Source organism: Dendronephthya gigantea, unplaced genomic scaffold (assembly GCF_004324835.1).
Source record: "Dendronephthya gigantea isolate DGI-Jeju-01 unplaced genomic scaffold, DenGig_1.0 000143F, whole genome shotgun sequence".
In the NCBI taxonomy this organism is placed as follows: Eukaryota; Metazoa; Cnidaria; class Anthozoa; order Malacalcyonacea; family Nephtheidae; genus Dendronephthya; species Dendronephthya gigantea.
Window position 1 is genome coordinate 428,190 of NW_021163153.1, and position 21,109 is coordinate 449,298.

Here is a 21,109-nt window from a genome sequence, read left to right on the forward strand (position 1 = left end):
TGAAATGGAAAATATTGTTACCATAGCAACTAAATCATAAAAATCGATTAAAAAAACAACACATTGACAGCCGAAAAAAGGGTAAAAGTCCAAAGTAAGACTTTTTCGGGTAAGTTTTTTATTTTTTACAGTGTTTTGGCCTTTTCCAGAAATGTTTTTACACATTTTAGCCGCATTTTTCTTTGGTATTGCAGTTTTGTTTACATTTTTCACTGAAGACTGGAAGCATTTCACAGCAGGCCTGATGCAAAATTCCGGCCCACTGTGAAATGCTTCTCAGCCAATCAGTTTGCTTTATTTAGACAGTTAAAAACTAAAAAGTTTTAATACAGGAAGCCGTGCAAGTAAAAAAAACTATCGTGCAACTTTTTTAAAAAAAATGCAAATGCTAATAACGTAGTCTACATAGTTACCCTATTTAAAACATATGCGTAATAATTAACTTGCCGTAAATAATCTGGTTAGGAAAACAAAAACATGTTCCATGAACTGTTCCACGAAAAACGTCCTTTGTAGCTTAGTGGCGATAGCAATTCTCCGGTATCGGACAAGCGTAGGTGCAATTCTTGCCAGGAGACTGTAACTAAGTATACGACGTAAATTGTATTTAATTCACAATCAACATCAATTTTAACGGTTTATTATACCACCCTATTACACTTTCTGATCGGAGGTGATCAATTTTATTCGTATTTATCTTCTAAATAGTATGAATATTAACGTATGAAAAATGTTATTTCAGATATTGATGAATGTGGGAAAGGAACGCACCAATGTAGTAAAAATGCAAATTGCAGTAACACACCAGGTTCATATAACTGCCAGTGTCAAATTGGTTACGAAGGAAATGGAAAGAAATGCAATGGTACACAATTATTTCTCATCATTTAAATCAGCATTGCTGTTATATATCTTGAGTGCAACTTAAACCAATTTTCATAATCAATTATTCCCTCATCAGCCCGTATTGAAAAGAAATGTAAGATATTGAAACAAAATTTTTGTTCCCAGAAAAGGAATCTTTTATATGAGTAAACTTTGCAGATATCAATGAATGTGCAGATAGTCCATGTGGTTACAATGCAAACTGCACAAACACGAATGGTTCATACATTTGTGAATGTCGAACTGGATATGAAGGAAATGGAATTAATTGCACAGGTTAGATCCGGGTGCGATTGTCAGTGAGGCTGGATAAGGCAAAGTTTAAATATACTCTCATAGATCTTGTGAATGAATGAAACTGCATATGTGCATTTAATGTATACTTCAAATGACAATGAATATGAAAATGTATACTTTCAATGTACATTGAAATATTTCAGCTTATTTGTCCACTAAAAAGATAACATTTTTACTGGAATAAACAGAATTCATGTATTTATTTTATCGTGTCTGAAATCCAGGTTTTTAACCAATCAAAAAGAGGCTTTTCACGGCGGCTATCTTTGTGATCAACTTCAAAGTTCCGACAATGAACATGCATGCATACATTAATAACGGGAAAACTTTGAAGTTGACCTGAAATATTCCATGAAAAACCTGTATTGCTTCCCCTCTTTGTATATCTACAGCACCGTACTTGGACCGCTTCATTTGTGGCGGGGGGGTGATGTGTTTTTTATTCACGCATATTTACATATAATAGGCACAATAGCGTACAAAAGAAATCGTTCGGGCATGAATAAGACGAAAAAATGATTAACATGCACCCCCCTCCAATTAAGCTATGTAGCTATATATATATATTTATATATATATATATATATATATATATATTATATATATATATATAATATATATAATATACAACGTTTTTGCAAACGGGTGTATATATATATATATAATATATATATATTTATATATATATATATTTATATATATATATATATATAGATGTACGTTTTTTAAAAAGTCCGTCTTGTAGAACAGAATAATATGAATATATTTTAACGCTAGTTCCTGCCTTTATTGTACTGCATTACAAATAGTGAAATAGCTACTATCCTCGACCAAGCAGTTTCCAGTAATTTATAATGCTATATACATTTATTATTTATTATATATACATTTATTATTATTCTAGATGTCGACGAATGTGAAAAAAAAACACACAAATGTGACAACAATGCAAACTGCACCAACACTCCAGGTTCATTCAACTGCCAGTGTCAACATGGTTACACAGGAGAAGGACGGAAATGCGAAGGTAGCTATAAAATTGTTTTCTTTTGTGAAATAAAAAACAATACATAGCAATATACTGATATTTTTACATTTGTGAATCTCGAACTGTATATGAAGGAAATGGAACAAATTGCACAGGTTAGATCAGGGGCGGTTGTCCCAAAGGCGTTTAGATTAAATGCTGGATAGGCCAAGTTTAAAAACACTCTCATAGACCTTGTGAATGACTGAAACTGGATATACGCATTTAGTATGTACTTCCATTGACAATTAAACTATTTACATCGAAATATTTCAGCTTATTTGTCCAATAAAAAGATAAATTGACCTTTATTTTTAGCTTGTCCACAGGGTAACTTATATCCACAAATTTTACGTCATTTTTACAGCAATAAACAGAATTTATATATTTATTTTTTCGGGTCTGATATGCAGACTTTTAACCAATCCAGTAGAGGTTTTTCACGGTGACTGTCTTCATGATCAACTACAAATACCGACAAGGAACATGCATGTAAAAGGGAGAACTTTGAAGTTGTACACAAAGATGGCCGCCATGAAAAACCTCTATCACTTCCCTTTTTTGTATATCTATAGCACTGTAGATAGAGCGCTTAATATGGGGCTGTTCTTTTATTTGTCTATATTTTCATATCATTGGGACAATAGCGTACAAAAGAAATCGGTCGGGCATGAATAAGACGAAAAAATGAATAAAATGCACCCCCATCAAATTAAGCTATGCAGCTATATATATGTGTGTATACGCCTTTTAAAAAAAAGCCCGTCTTGCAGAACAGAATAATATATGAATATATTTTAACGCTAGTTGCTGCCTTCATTAATTGCACTGCATTACAAATAATAAAATATCTATTATCCTCGGCGAAGCAGTTTCCAGTAAATTTATGATGCTATAATAATGTTCTTAACTTCAATATATACCTTTATTATTATTCTAGATGTCGACGAATGTGAAAAAGGAACGCACAAATGTGACAACAATGCAAATTGCACCAACACTCCAGGTTCATTCAGCTGCCAGTGTCAACATGGTTACACAGGAGAAGGACGGAAATGCGAAGGTAGCTATAAAATTGTTTTCTTTTGTGAAATAAAAAAACAAAACATGGCAATATACTGATATTTTTACTATTGTGAATGTCGAACTGGATATGAAGGAAATGGAATAAATTGCACAGGTTAGATCAGGGGCGGTTGTCCGAAAGAAGTTTAGATTAAATGCTGGATAAGCCAAAGTTTTAAAATGTTCTCATAGACCTTGTAAATGACAGAAACTGGATATACGCATTTAATATGTACTTCCATCGACAATCAAACTATTTACATCGAAATATTTCAGCTCATTTGTCCAATAAAAAGATAAACTTGACCTTTATTTTGAACTTATCCACAGGGTAACTTATCCACACATTTTACGTCATTTTTACAGCAATAAACAGAATTTATATATTTATTTTTTCGGGTCTAATATGCAGATTTTTAACCAATCCTGTAGAGGTTTTTCATGGTTACTGTCTTCATGATCAACTACAAATACCGACAAGGAACATGCATGTAAAAGGGAGAACTTTGTAGTTGTACACAAAGATGGCCGGCATGAAAAACCTCTATTACTTTTCCTTTTTGTATATCTATAGCACCGTAGTTAGAGCGCTTAATTTGCGGTGTGTTCTTGTATTCGTTCATATTTTAATATCATTGGGACAATAGCGTACAAACGAAATCGGTCGGGCGTGAATAAGACGCAATGAAAAACCTCTATTGCTTCCCCTTTTTGTATATCTACAGCACCGTAGTTATACCGCTTCATTTGTGGCGTGGTGGGGGGGATATGTTGTTTTATTCATATATATTAACATATAATAGGGACAATAGTGTACAAAAGAAATCGTTCGGGCATGAATAAGACGAAAAAATGAATAACATGTACACCCCCTCCAATTAAGCTATGCAGCTATATATATGTGTGTACGTTTTTTGAAAAAAGTCCGTCTTGTAGAACAGAATAATATGAATATATTTTAACGCTAGTACCTGCCTGTTACTGCATTACAAATAATGAAATTAATAGCTATTATCCTCGACCAAGCAGTTTCCAGTAATTTATGATGCTAATAATGTTCTTAACTTGAATAAACAGGATTTATATTTTTTCTTTTTCGGGTCTGATATGCAGGTTTTCAGGCGCGGATCCAGCCGAAAATCTGACCGTGTCATATAGGACTAAATATTTTCCGGGGGGGGAGGCGACTATGGACCCTCCGAAACAAACATTTTCTGAGCTTTGGTTCTACAATAATCTTCAGCGAACGTTTAAAGGCGAATATTGAAATTCCCTGTACTTTCATAAAACCACAAAACCATTTTCAAAATTTTTGATAAGGTATTTACCGATATTTCATTCACACTCAACTTAACGTGAAATTTGCATACACAAATTATTCACAGACCACAGCGTAAATGCAAATTTGTATCATAGGGCCGGGCGCTTCCAAGTAAGCGGCCAAAAAGGTCAGACTGGTCATATTTCAAATTGAAATAGAGTATTTTGTTAAGAATGTAGCGGTGAAACTGCTTTTCCGTGCTAGGCAGATGTAAAATAACTGTAATCTGTCTGTACCGAAATACAACAGAACCGGTCTGGCCGTTTTTCCATATAAAGAAGAGCGCCTCACTATTGTTCAATTTAAAACCTAAAAGTCTTACCTTACAAGGACATTAAGTAAATATTTTCAGTATTAGTCTCTTGAGAAATAGTAGTTTAAAAATTGTCGTTGCGATTGTATAACGCGAGCGAGCGAGCGAAACCTTTCTTTATAGTGATAATTCCATCATGTTGTAGGCTGATGAGCGATATTTCCCCTGAAATATGCTCGCTTAGATTTGCTTTTGAGAAATTTCGACGGATTCATGTATTAATGGATTCGATTCAGCCTGAAACAGCCAGGATGCAGCGAACAGACCAATTTAACGTGTTATGTATAAACTATATCCGAGTTCGAAGTCGAGAAGTGTCGAACTTAATTGTTTATCACGCTTATTGCGCAATCAAAAACAGGCCACCGTGTCGCACCGTGGCTCACGTGACAAAAGCTTCCCTTGTGATTGGTTTGCTACACTGCACCGTGTCCGAACGTTACTATATTTAATAACAATTGCGCAATAACCTGCATGCTGATCATGTCAACTAGTTGCTGTGATCGCAGCTTCGAATGCACGACTAGCTTCCGAACATACTCGGCACAATTCGGCAAGCTTTCGGCGAATTTTATAGTTCAGTGTTAACTGAACAATCATAATATAAAACAAGGAATAATAATTGGAAATTTGTTCCTACTCAATTCAGCAGGAATTGGTGATAATATGACAACGATTACGAAAGATACCCACCAAATTATTTGTGATTCAAAGAAATAATATGTACTTCTAAATAATCTGTGAATATTAGATTGCAGATGCATGGGAAAATTCTGGACGGGAAAATCTGACCGTGGCTCGAGCCACGTTCCATACGGTCTAGACCTGCGCCTGATGCCGGTTTTTAACCAATCCAGTAGAGGTTTTTCATGGTGGCTGTCTTCATGATCAGCTACAAATACAAACAAGGAACATGCATATAAAGAGGAGAACTTTGAAGTTGTACACAAAGATGGCCGCCATGAAAAACCTCTATTACTTCCCCTTTTTGTATATCTATATCACCGTAGTTAGAGCACTTAATTTGGGGGCTGTTATTGTATTTGTCCATATTTTCATATCATTGGGACAATAGCGTACAAAAGAAATCGTTCGGGCATGAATAAGACGAAAAAATGAATAAAATGCACCCCCATCAAATTAAGCTATGCAGCTATATATATATATGTGTGTTTACGCTTTTTTAAAAAAAAGCCCGTCTTCCAGAACAGAATAATATGAATATATTTTAACGCTAGTTGCTGCCTTGATTGCACTGCATTACAAATAATAAAATATCTATTATCCTCGACGAAGCAATTTCCAGTAAATTTATGATGCTAATAACGTTCTTAACTTTAATATACCTTATTATTACTCTAGATGTCGACGAATGTGAAAAAGGAACGCACAAATGTGACAAAAATGCAAAATGCACCAACACTCCAGGTTCATTCAACTGCCAGTGTCAACGTGGTTACACAGGAGAAGGACGGAAATGCGAAGGTGGCTATAAAATTGTTTTCAGTTGTGAAATAAAAAACAAAACATGGCAATATACTGATATTTTTCATGGTTGACTATTTTTCATGATTACTTCATGGTTGGCGAGTGCGTACGATATTTATGCACGAGTTGTGAATCGGAAAACGAACGCGTGAGCGTGGCGAACGAGTGAGTTTGCGATCCTTCACAACGAGTTTTTAATAAAAATCGTACAAACGAGCCAACAATGAAGTAATTTGTTTATTAAATGTGTATAGACAATTTGACAACGAGAAAATCACAAAATGATAATAAACGTTTCAACTTGAATCATCAAGTAATCTAAATATAACAAGCTTCTACTTTTTGTGAATCTACCAAGATTAAAATTGGCATAAATAGTTATAGATCCATTTCAATATTCAACCCAAGGGGTCCATTGTCTTGAGTATAATAATCCAATATTTTATTGTCTTAAATAATATATTAATCCAATACTTTGTAGGTTCTGCCAGATTAGTTTAATGATCACTATCTCACAACATTAATTAAGCCATTACGCTCTTTTGTCAGAAAATGACAATGAAAAACGCTTATGAGTGTTCCCGGTTGCAAATCACTTTCTTTTTACATGCTTTATATAATTATTCCATCTCAAACGGAATTTATCCGTTGTCTGAGCAACGTATTGTTTGCTATATACACGAAGAACCGACAGATTACGTTGATGAAAACCGCCTTCCTGCGATACTTAAGCATCGCTGAGCATCGGCAACTATCTGGGAGTGGTGAAAACCAGGCCTAAGAGTCCAGTTAAAGTTATGGTTCACTACATAATTGTTTCGGTCTCCTTCATGTTATGACATGTCAATCATTTAGGTTTCTTAATTACATCCCTGTTCCCTTATTAATGGTGCATGGTAGCCTCTACCTTAGCTTTAATCAAATAGCTTCTTAAGTTGCGGCCAGTTCTAATTGCCGCAAAACTAAAGTTCAGGGTAAATACTTTACGAGCTTCTGCATCTAAATACAATATGTGCAAGTATTTCTTAATCACCAGACCGAAGTGCTTTAGCAAAGGATGAAAAGTTATTTTTAAAGGCCCTCCAGTCTTACATCTTCGTTCCTTAATTGCCTTTCATTGTTCTATGTTCTATGATATATTCATCAAACTCTCTTAGTTTCCTTCTCAATGAACCATGTAGGGTTTGATCTATTTTTGAACCATTGAAAATGATGAATAACTATTTCGGAAAATTTTGGTAGATCTATAAGTAGAAGCTTGTTACTCCGGCGTGAGCGACGGAGTTGAAAATTCGCCTCGGTTTTGTTTTGTTTTAGTTTTTTTTTGTTTTTTATATTTTTCGTAGTCGCAAGTCTGTAATGGCGCGAAATATATTAGTTAATTTAAATGTGTATGTGACCGTATTTATCTACGTTCCAGTCTTGTCTCCCAAGAGTTGTGGTGCACAGCTTTGGTAAATTTTTCGATGCGTGATTCGATTTCGCTCGCATGATACGGCAATTCCTTCAAGAGCAACAAATAAACCGTTCTTTTCATGCTTTTCGACTAAGTTTAGATTGAATTGGGGTAAGAATATATTTAATACATGTACATTCTGGTCCTATTTTGATAATATCGCTGCTATTTCGCCGCTTAACAAGATGATGTGGTCGTGTATGGGCGCGTTGACACGTCGTAGTTTGCACAGGATTGTTAATATAACTATATAAGCCCGAATCTCAAAGGCAAAGTGTAAGACAAAGCGAATATATCATGTGGTTATTTACATTTTTGAACAATTGATCTTTTATACTTTTTAAAGTACGATGTGCTTCTGAATTTCGCAATCGAACATTTAGGTTCGCAAGGCATCTAAATGCGAATATGAACTGTATTGTTTATGTTCAAAAGCTCTATATTGAAGACTGGCACGTGCGCCGAAGTTAACGCCAGAACAGGCGTCTTGTTATATTTAGTTTACTTGATGAAGATATTAAAGTTGAAACGTTTATAATGATTATGTGATTGATTTATAAATGGCTTTTTGCCAGTTGATATGATTGCCTTGTGACACACGTGAAACACCGTGTAGCCATATTTTTAATGGCCTTTTTAGATACTGCTCTACTTCTCTTATTACACCTTTTTAAAAGGTGCTTTTGCAACATAATCATGTTTTGGTGAAAAACTATATGCATGTACATGATCAAAATATATATTAATAATTGTAATTTCCAAAATTTATATAATAATATGACTATTCCTAAATCATGCAAAATATTTTTTATTGTCTGATTTATATCCCAAACAAAATTACGTATTCTGGTTGACTGACATCAAGATTATTTTATTAAAATACTACTAATCAAAAATGCTTGAGATTAATGCAAAGTAAACTCGATCATAGCAAAATGGGTATATCAGAATAATGCTAAAAACGGTTTTATATCACACATCATTTATATTCAAACATGGAACATTTAAAAAAATTTTCAACTCAATATAATATTTTAACCAATGATAACGAAATTAATGACCTAAAAACTGAGCATTCATGCATTAATGGCATTCTTTGTATCACACGCGGCCCTCATTTCTTAGAAACGCGATGTGCCGCAAATTTGCATAAACCTGTCAAATGACATCTTATTTCCAGTTTAAAAGGTATTTTAGAAGCAAAGTTAGGTGCCACAATTGAGAATTTTGCAATATTCCAGGATCTATAATTTTTTAATTTCACGTCAAGCGTTCAATGGCCTTCATTACTTTGGCTTTAAAATTACATATTGCTGATTTTCAGTTGAAGATACACTAAACCCCAGCTTCAACCCACATAATTAGTTCCGATGGTACAAAAAAAAGAGAAAAAATGGTGCCATTCCATGCATTGGTAACCTCAAAAATTAGCATATTTTGGCCAATTTTGGACGGTTGAGAAAAGTTCGCATAGCGGCTGTAAAAACACTTCGCGATGATTCTAACTCAGGTTTCTTAGTCAGTATAGATAAGAGTATCGACGGTAGAAATATAAAAGAAATCTATTTTTGAAGCTCAGATCCAATGATCCGCTTTTTCAAAGGCTCCCTATTAATAATTAAAATAATTTAACATAACACTAGCTATAGATGAGAAAATTAAACTCCGAATAAGGTAAGAATCTAGATCTTGTCGTATTTTTGCAATTTTTTCCAAAAAATATACGGCCGTTGCGAGTTGCTATGACTACATTGCTTGCAATTCGGAAAAAATATATCCATACTTCTTTTCTTACACACCCCTTCAAACTCTTTAACCCACAAAAATTTTCTAACTATCATGTTACCCTCTCTTGTAGTACGAATTAATGTTTACACATTCGTTGTATTTGTCGGACGCAGATATTCTAAAGACAATAAATCTTAAACAATATTTTCAGCTGAATGCCCTCTTGGGTGGGAGAAATTCAATGGACTCTGCTTTTATATCAGCAATGGCGTTGCGACATCATGGAATAATGCGAAAGACGACTGTCTTCAGCGTGGCGGTAATTTGGCAGTTCCAACCAACACGAATATGAATAATTATCTAAATCAGGCTATGAAACAACATAACGTCAACGCAGCGTGGATTGGTATGTACCGAAAATCTGGAAGTATCTTTTACACAGTGAGAGATGAGGAGATCTCCTATGGAAACTGGAACCCAGGGGAGCCTAACAACGCTGGCGGGAATGAAAACTGCGTGGAAATGTTCAACGGAGCAACAGGGAAATGGAATGATTTGCCATGTTCGATCAGTCGTCATTACTTCTGTCAGCGGCAACTGTGAATATTCGACAACAGCTGAAATTGAAAATAAGAAGAAAATACGGCGACGGACTTTACATTTAAATATTTAATCTGAAAAGAATCGTTTTAATTTTTTCCAACTAGTCAATCGTTTGCCGAGTTTCACTCTTTAATCGAAAATCAATATGAACGACATCTAAGAGCATTAATGATTTAAATATAAGTTATCTTCAAATCGAACCAGTAGCGTAGCTAGCCTGACGATTTTGTCCCACTATGTTAATTTCGAGTTAATATAATAATTCAAGCTTTAGAAATCTATTGTTTTCACAGTCGGTTAACCCAAATCCGGATAACGGATATAACGGGTAACCGCGGTAACCGGATAGCCGGATAACGGTACCTCTAGAAACTGATCATTGATAAATATCAATATTCGATATCGAAATAAAGATTATAGAGAACATTTTTAGTCTGAACGGTAAATTAGATTAATTAAGAACAACAGGGACTACAATTTCTATAACTAGAATATCTATTTGCATTTTTGAATTTAGATGTCTTTCAGTGCTTGTAGAAGTCTTCACTGCATTTAACAAATCTTGAATCTTATTGTAGTCAAAGGTAGGCGGACTGTGCTCGACCTCAAACTCGACAAAAAGTAAAAAGGACGAAAAGTGATATAAATGAACTTTCATCTGCAGTCTATAGTCGCACGCCGAAGTCTGTGTGCTCGTAATATGACGAAAGTATCAAACAAATAAGCGCACAAGACGACCGGTATAGATAATCGAGGTGAAATATTGCGGTGCCCGCGCCAAGTTTGGCACCGCATTATATTCTGCCTGTGAGTTTGTTTGTTCGCATCAATACGTTTCCTTAATCGCCTAGTAAAAATTCCTTGCACATGCTTGGAATGCTTGGAATTTTTTCCTAATTATTACTATTAAATCTTGTTGTACGTTTTAAAAATTCCTTTTTTAAAGGAACGTTCTTTTTTCAATTTCAATCTCAAACTCTGATAATTGCGTGTATCTCTGCTTTTATGCACCCAAGAAGGACAAAAATACCACCATTCGATTCAGCGTAAGAAATTATACTTACAGGTCTTAAATATATTACTAAACAAGAGTATTCGCAGCGATTTATGACGTTTAAAAGACAAACGAAATTGAATTGTTGACAAATCGCTCAAAATTACTATGCTATACTTTACTAGTAATAGTAAGTTTGGTCTTTGATATCTTTCATATCGTTAATTTTCGTCCTTAAATAAGTGGATCGGTCTGACATTACGATTTATTTTATAGTACTTTGAGCCAAATATATTCGATTTCGAAGGTTTTAAAGTATAGTTTCAATAGGCGAACTTTATGACAAATCGCTCAAAATTATTAAACAAATTAAAAATGCAGTACGCTTAATCCTTGACTTCTGTATCGTTGCTTTTCTAGTTTCCGGCTCTACACCAGTTTATTCGTCTCACGTTTCTCTTCATTTTGATAGTATTTTTAGATAGTATTTGTAGCCTAAATATTCTATTTCTGAAGATTTTAAAACGGCGCAATTTTGACCTTAATGTACCAACCAACCAGGCTGCGGCCGACAGGAGATTGTAAGTTGGTGATGTCGTTAGAAATGAGCGGACGTTTTATTTCTAGGCGAGCATTGCGGGCACCGCATTTTAGTACTGTGTCTGGTTCAAAGTCATATTCTCTCCTTTCTTGAAGCATTCCTAATCAAACGTAACAAACCTGTCTATTACATCTTTTCTACAATCTTCTATTTGCGCTTTTTCTCTGTGTTGTATATATTTGCGTTTTAAAGTATTGTATTCCATTCTGTCTTAAGATCACTTGAAATAAAGTCGAAAATTAATAGTCTCAACCTGTGTCTTGTTTGATTTATTTTTTTGTTTCTCAAGATGTTCTTTTTATTCGGATTTTTTTTTTAACCCAACGAATTCGAATATTATTAAAGTTCACGCAGACTTTTAAATGAATATGGAGATAATATTCTATAGCGCGTAAGACTTAAGGACAAGCTAATATACCGTTCAGAATAGATATCGAATATTGATATTTATATTTATCCGATTAACTGGCTATCTGGTTATCCGGGTATCCGGCTAGGTTATTCGTGTTTTCTGCCATGCCCGGCAGAACGGCATTTAAGCACGGTAGAATGGATTTTGCAAGTAAGGTATAGCGAATACAGAATACGTTATTTTGGTACGGGCCAAACAAAAAAGTGTGCATATTGCTTATTGTTTACGGTACAGGCCAGAGACAAGGTATGTATTTATTTATTGAATGCTTGGCACCAGCCATTACATGAAATAGAATATTTCTGAGTGCAAATTTGAGTAGTGTTGTCAGTACCTACGAAGCAACGCCGTTCTAGAAGTGTGTTTTTCACGAGTCTAACTGGTGCTAACGATATATATCTGTTGCAGGTAATACGTAGCCGGTAGCGTAGCCAGCCTGACCAATTTTCCCGCTGTGCTAATATTTTGGTGTTCATTGACTGTGAAAACAATAAATTTCTATAGACATGAGTAATTATAATAACATGAAATTTAAATAGCGGGACAAAATCGTTAGGCTGGCTACGCGCCTACGCCACTGCATGCACGTAGCAGTGCATGTAATATAGAAAGAGGCTCCAGATATAGTAAGAAGAAACTTGTGTGAATTTATTAAGGTTTTGTTGGGATCCACAGCAGAATCTACAACAAAAATCTATGTAAACATTATAAAGCAGTTTTTCGCATGGTGTATACGGCAAGAGCAATCTCATTATCATCACCATTTCATGCCCTAGTTTTAGCGCCATTCATACATGACAAAGCACAGTCGGTAAATTCGGGTTCCTTATTTACTGTTGCTAGTGGCGCCCTAAAATGGCTTCACGGATTTTATCCAGACAGTAAGAATAACCCTTTGGACGGCGACTTTTGCAAAAATGTTGTAACAGCTTCGAAAAGGCAAGTAAGTCGTCCACTACAGAAGGAAAAGCCCTTATCATCAAAGGCAATAAAATATATCGACATCATAGACGAGTTTGGAAGAAGCCAAAACAACTTGAAAGATCTAAGGGTAGCGGCACTATGTGCGTTGGGATTCGCAGGACTCTTTCTTTATGACGAGTTAAGAAACATTCAAGCAAACCACATTGCATTTCATGTGGATCATATATAAAAATACTCAAGAGCAAGACTGATGTATATCGGGAAGGGCAGTTTTTCTATATAGCTAAATCTAGCAGTAATTATTGCCCAGTGGAAATGTTTGTAAGATATATGGAGGCGGCGGAGATATACCGTTACAGCTAGCTTAGTTCCAATTTTTTTTTCCTGTGACGTTTCGAAAGATAAATCAAGAACGTACGTTTTAAGGAAAGGAGAACTATCTTATCAGTTCAAGGTGTACGTATAGAAATTTTTAAAGAATCCATGCCATCACTTGGTTACGACGCAGAGAATTGTGGTTTGCACAGCTTAAGCGCAGGTGGGATAACTTCAGTTGTTCAGAACAGCAATAATACGGTTGAAGAAAGAATGTTGAAATTGAACAGAAGATAGAAGACTGATCGATGCAGCAAAGGACATGTACAGTATAATGCTCAGAAATAACCTAATCAAAAACGCGTTCCGAACGCGTTCCAGAACGCGTTCCGGACGCGTTCGAGGACGCGTTCGAGGACGCGTTCCGAACGCGTCCTCGAACGCGTCCGGAACGCGTTCCAGCATGCATTCGATATTCATCGGCTATCGACTCCGGATCTTGTCGTCTATACCCGGATATTCCCGATTTAGTTTAATCACACTGTGGTTTAATCTATGCTTTATAAATTGCGAAGCTCTTAGTGTACGCTAGAAAAAGGGTTATTTATTTAAAATCCACCGGAAATACACACAAAAAAATAAAAGAAATTCTTCTTGAGGAAGGAATTAAAACCTCAACGTCGGCTATTTCTCTGTTTCTCTCGCGATATCGAAAGACGGGTAGCCTCGTGGACGGTGCTCGGAGTGGTCGAAAGCCGAAACTAAGCGAGGAGCATGGCAATTTCATAGATGTAAAAATGAAAAAAAATGACGAGTTAACATCCCGTGAGTTAAAAGAAAAGATTTCCGTAGATTGTGGAATTGATGTATCGACCGCAACAATTAGACCAGCAAGGCGGAAGCTGGATTGGAAAAAAGAAAACGCCAGATATTGCCAGTTTGTCCGAGAGCCAAACAAAATGAAACGGTTGGTTTTCTGTTTGAAGGCCTTGAGTGCATGAGCTGGATAAGTTTGAGAACGTGATATTTACAGACGAAACTTTATCGTATCAAGAATTGATGTAGTTTGGTCACTTTCGAAATATACGAGCATTCTCTTCGCATTTCGTTGACGCTGAATTTCACGTGTAGCCATGACTAAAACTTAATCTTTCGAATTTCGGCAGATTAAGTTGCCTAAGTTAAAATTGCCTTGGAATGTGACGATAGTTCGCCGGTAAAGTTATTGTTAATGTTATAAGGAAAATGTTATCTCAATAATAAAATTGCTAAAGTTTGTTTTTGTTTTTGAGGTGGTCGTTTCACAAACAAGTGCAGCGTAGGCGTACGGCTCTAAATCATGTTTTGACAGCATCAAAACCTCAATTGTTCACATGTAATGTGATGTGAATAAAATTACTGTAATCTCCCTACTCTGTCTTAAGCCTACGATAAATATATATAAAACAAAGACCAAAAACAACTGTGTCTCTCAATACTATAGTTTCTGTGATAGACTGAGCCTGTGATCAGTAAAAACCGTACTTGATGCCTCAAACTTTGGCGTTCTATGTTGCCTCAACTCAAGTGTCAATTTTAAAACACTTTACAGTGCAAAACAAACACAAACACAATTGTTTAACTTTTAAAATATCGAACGTTTCTGTAATTATTGGAATTACTTTTTGATCACATCAGAGTGATTAGACCTCGCAAGATATCATGCAAAACCGGCAAGCATAACTAATTACACATTGTCATTGTCACAGATGTGAAGAATTGTTGTTCGTGTAAACGAACACTAAGCAACAAGCAAATTCTTTGCCAGTCACTAAAATTCATTCACAAAATACAAAAATGGACTTCGATACAGTTTGAATGCTGCTGTGTTGTCGCCGACAAGGAATGAAGTGCAGGTATGAACAAACATGCAATTGTTAACTGAAATAGCTTAGCTGAGAGCACGGGTCGATCATTATAATTCAGGCCTTCGTTACACAATATCGGAACCTCAATTGTTTTATATGTAAGGCACAGTATGATATGAATACAATTCGAAATACGGTAATTACCGTGACTACTGTATACACTGTTTAAATGTATACAAACTAAAAAAAAAAACGATAAAGTTTGACGATAAAGTTTCGGCATTCACAAGTATGATCACGCGTATTCTTGATAAAACGCTGCCCAAACGTACTGTACGTTTTCATCCTTCAGATAAACCTTGGATGACCCCGCGTATAAAGCAAGAAATAAAGGCCAGACAAAAAGCGTTTACGTCAGGGAACAGATCAAGATACCAATTATTATGTGACAAAGTTTCTTCACTTATATCTAGTGCTAAGAAAACGTATTATCAATCGAAAGCGGAAGACACACGTAAAACAAACCCGGCAAAGTGGTATAAAATTATATATGAACTTGTGGCTGCTAATGATTGTAACTTCCAATCTTCAGCAGCCCCCACAGATGACCTAGCTGAACGCTTACAACAAAGTTTCACCAAGCCTTGGCAGAGCATCACTCCTAATGAAAATCCAAAACTAGAGGAAATTGAACATTTACTCAAGGATACCAAGCCGCTGTTACCTTCGATTGGACAAATTAAGGCAATTCTTAAACACTTAAACCCTAAGAAAGCAAGCGGTTCGGACGACATTCCTGCATGGCTACTGAGACGTTACAGTGAAGAGCTTGCCCCTATTCATAATATCATCTGCTCTAGCATTTCCCAGTCTAAATACCCGACTCTCTACAAGCACGCATTGGTCACCCCTGTGCCCAAAGTATACCCCCCGAATGATATTGACAATGATTTCCGGCAAATCTCTGTATTACCGCAAATGGCAAAAATCTTGGAAACCATACAACTTAAACTGAATAAAAATGACCTTAACATCAAAGATAATCAACATGCATTCACAAAAGGAAGATCAACAGTATCTGCGTTAGCGAGTATTACCCAAAATTGGTACAATAAGACCGAAAATTCACGGGATGGAAGAATGGGAATTCATGCCTTATTTATTGACTTTCGTAAAGCTTTCGATATGGTTGACCATGGTTTGCTCCTAAGAAAATTAGCTGAAATGAATGTATCTAAATGCTTTTGGTTATGGACGAGGAGTTTTTTAGAAGGAAGAAGCCAGCGAGTAAAAATAGGTGCGAGTTTATCATCTATTAGGTCCTGTCCTTCTGGAGTCCCTCAGGGCTCTGTCATCTCACCAATGTTTAATGTCTATGTTAACGATCTTGAAGATTGCATTCCCAACCATTTGCAGATTAATACATACAAATATGCAGATGATTGCACTCAGGATGAGGCAATCTCATATTGCTCCACTGGCAACATGCAAACGGTGTTAGATGCAACGAAACTGGGCACTTAGAAACAAGATGGAACTTAATATAAAAAAGACTAAAGATATGTGGATCTGTTTCAAAGAAGGAATTCCTGCACCACCTTCACTTATGATTGGTAATGATACGATTGAAAGAGTAAAAACGTTCAAGCTGCTGGGCCTTTGGTGTAACGATACCCTTAAATGGAACACACACGTTGAAGAAATTACTAAAAAGGCAAACAAACGTTTATTCCACCTCCGGGAATGCCGGCGAGCAAACCTACCGACGGAAGTAGGTTTAACTTGTTATTTCACAAAAATTAGGCCAGTTTTGGAATATGCAGCCCCAATTTGGAGTGGTTTACCACAATATTTAATAGATGAGGTGGAGAACATTCAAACTCGAAGTCTAAAAATACTTGCTTTGCCGTCTGATCCATTTCAGTCTCTTGAACAACGTCGTGACATGCTCGCCATACGTGAATACAAGAAAATTATGGATAATGAGACGCACCCATGCAGGAAACACATAACAGATATTGTGACGACAACATATGATCTAAGAACTCCAAGCACTCTACCGCAGTTCTTTTCTCATACCAATAGGCATAAACTTTCGTTTATTCCAAGGACTAATGCACTATTATAGACATAATTTTAAAATCGTAAATTTATTATATTTGTATATATACATACATTTTAATCATATTTAGTAATTGTAAATCCATTGTTTTATACCTAAGATGGATAAATAAATTATTATTAATTATTATATTATATTATTAATAAAAAAAACAATGGTTTATTAACTACCGAAAGTTTCTTTGATCAAAGACGGCGATAAGAGTCATCTAATTTTAACGGCGTTTTCCCTGTCAAATACTGGCTTTGGTTAACCATAGCATATCCTAAGGCATTCAAGTCCGAATTTCTCAAGATGCTACATACATATTAGTATCATTTTCGAATGAGATACACCGCAGTCACATATGCGCTTATTTTTACGCGAAATAAAATAGCGCTGGTCCCGCAGGCTAAAAGCGGAATTAACGAACCGTAGCATAAGCATATTGTCTAGCTGCTCGATAATTTATTCGGAATTTCCGAAGGCACACGAAGCGTCTAAGTGAAAACACTGGAACGCGTTCGGAACGCGTCCGGGAACGCGTTCAGAACACGTTCTGGAACGCGTTCGGAACGCATTTCGGAACGCGTTCGGAACGCGTTCGGAACTCGTTCGGAACGCGTTCGAAAACGCGTTCTGAACGCGTTCGGGAACGCGGTCTCAACGCGTTCGTCGCATTAGGTTACTTCTGAGCAGTACTGTACCTACAGGAAACTGTTAGCAAAAGGCTAAAAGTAACTGAACTGCTTGGACTATAATCCAAATATGCACTTAGTATAATAATCAATTGTTGTATACACGAGAGTTTTCAATATCATAAAATGTCAAATATAATAATATTAAACAAATGTTTTTAACTAAAATTTTCTACTGCCGTGCAATAAAGGATGTGATAATTCAGTTTTTCATTTTTCAGTTTTTTAGACTTCAATCAGCTCGGTTGAATAGAAAATTAATTAAAATGTCTCAGGATCTTTTGCAATTCAACACCTGTTATGTAAATAAAGCATTGTTATAGATGCCTGGTGCAATTAATTGCCGCACATTGACTTATTGAAGCACAGACGGAACACATCGCATTATACTTTTTGTGCAAAATGTTAATTTCCATCTTATTGTTTGTGGTAATTTTGCCAAAGGTGAATTCACAACATGCGGAAAATGGCAAACCATGTACATCGAGGAATTTTAAGAGAATCAGTGAAGGTAGGCGCTTAAACATTCTCCATCCTTTTTTTTTGTTTATTCGCGACTCGCGAGCTTTTCTGTGGAGTATTTGGACTACACTCTCTAAATCAAGATGATGGTCTTAAATTGAATCTAGTCGTTAATATGCTAGTATTATTATACTTATTGAAAAAATTCAATATCGGGGGTATCCTAAGCGCTATGACTCTAATTTACAAGAGTAAGCGTAATAATTTTAGCGGAGACACGAATGTCCACCTGGCTAGTTGTCAAAGCTCCATGAATTTTAATTTAATAAGAATTTAATACTTCGGAAACTTGATTTTAGGCTGCAATTATTTCTAGAAACGCTTCTATTACGGCATAAATTGCTCGATTCGGTGAAAAATTGCAAGCCAAGCGTTCGGTTGAACGGGAAGTTCCTGTTATTACAAATGGCGTATATACATTAAGTTTAATAATTATTATCAGGACATTTTTAAGTTTAATCGCTCTAAATTCCCCTGATTCTTTCGAAAATTTTTTCTGCGGATGTGTTATTATACAAACATTGAGTATACACAATTTAACTGCCTCAAAGAGCACACTGTACACTGAGTTTTTTTTTAGGTTATATACTTTATATGTTAACCAAAAATTTCATAGCGCATAATTCAAGACAAAGCTCGGCACGAAATACTAATAAAAATCGGCCAGATGAGCATCAGGCTTCCCTCAGCCAATATAGGTCTTCGAACTGACTATAAGTTCAATTTATCATGAGCTGCTGGGGGGAGTGCCGCACCGCCTAAAGTACGCCCCTGGCTGCATATACTTAGTTATGTTCTTCCATCATCTAATATCCCTGCCCTAGCTTAAACCCAATTTTGAATTGGGCAATTCTTGTGACGCGATGCCAAGCTTGAAATCCGGCAATGTGATCCGATCTGAAAAAATTTGGATCGCTTCCTTTTTTTTTATCTAACATGGAAACCGCGGACAACGATCGTTCACCCATAAAAAAACCCATGAAAATTATAACATTTAACACTTATTTGACGAGACTGACGGAAACATAAAATTTATGTTTTATGTAGTGGCGTCTCCAACTTGATAAGTGGGGGGGGGGGGACTTATTCATATATTCGTGTTTTACATTAATCGTTTCTTTCAAATTGATTGTTTTAACGGCCTGGGAACATGAATATATGAACATGCCCACCGCACTTATTGATGCTGGCGATATGACGCTGCCACCAGTATAGCGCAGCCAGCCTGACGATTTGTCCCGCTATATGCTAATATTTTAGCGTTTATTGACTGTGAAAACAATGAATTTCTAAAAAATGAATAACTATAATAAAACGAAGTTTACATAGCGGAACAAATTCGTCAGACTGGCTGCCACCCCACTGGCGACGCCACTGGTTTTGTGGACACAAAGACCTGTCGAAATATCGACGGTCGATACCACCTGTCAAGGAAAAACCTAACAACAAGTTAAACAATGAAATATCTATTCCTTATAATAATTATGTACTTATTAAAGGAGACCTAGTCTAAAGATCGTATGCCCACGTGCGCATGCATGATTAAAATTGCTATTTCTCATGAATTAATCCGTTTCAATTTTTAACTGTGTAAATGATGAAGCAATTGTGATCAAAAATGATGAAGATATTATTTATATATCTTCGTCCTGCAGGGGGTAACACGGGCGACGCCAGGATTTCGTCACTCGCACACGCGATTCACTCTTCGCCAATAAACGCTACGAGCTACAAACTCTGACAACTGGTATATAATCAACTGTGATAGTCTATATCGTTTTTGCAGGAAACCAAGCACTCCGTCCATCCGAACTTATATCAAATCATACCATTCATCGTTTGGGAGAGTGCCATATTCTCTGTATTAGTCAAAACAATTGCTATGGTTACAACTACAGAGTGAGACCAAGCAATCTTTATAGAGCAAACTGTCAGTTGAGCAACAGCACGGTAAAGATGAACAAAACAAAAATGAAAAATGGCGATGGTTTTTTTACGAAGACCGTTTGGTAAGAACCGAGTTATATAACTGCATTGTTTATAGAACAAAATAAAGGACGAAGAGTCTCACTCATTCCGCACAACTCATTTTACATTTCTCTGCATGCACCAAAGATTGAAGCAATATGTGAATTTACTATGAACAGATTTTCTTCTTTCTCATAATTATAGGTAACAGAAGGTAAGGAAAAAATACGCATTAAGAATTTGCATTTGCAGGTAATCCATTGGAATAAACAATAGTTGAAAATAAAAATTTCTTCTTAGAGCATGCATATAACATTCTGACTAATGTCTTATCTATTTTTTCAACATATAAGAGGTTCAAAATATTTTTATTTTCTACACTTCAAGCAGATTACAAAGCACGTAACAAAGCAAAAATTTCGTTTTTAATCACGTTTTTCGCATTTGGAGTCCTTTTGGCAAATTGAACAATAGCAAAAAGTTTTAACACAGGTCGCTGTTCAAAGTAAAAAAATAGTGCAACTTTTTAAAAAAATGCAAATCC

General features: G+C 35.8%; 1 protein-coding gene across 1 annotated transcript; it reads left to right on the plus strand.

Moving 5' to 3' along the window:
- The first annotated feature begins 784 nt into the window (after window positions 1–784).
- Window positions 785–10,183, plus strand: LOC114536724. The gene is made up of 7 exons (XM_028558073.1): window positions 785–865; window positions 1,045–1,161; window positions 2,087–2,209; window positions 3,150–3,272; window positions 6,271–6,393; window positions 9,792–9,899; window positions 9,950–10,183. The coding sequence occupies exons 1-7, from the start codon at window positions 785–787 to the stop codon at window positions 10,181–10,183; spliced, it is 909 nt and encodes a 302-aa protein (XP_028413874.1).
- The last annotated feature ends 10,926 nt before the right edge of the window (window positions 10,184–21,109 follow it).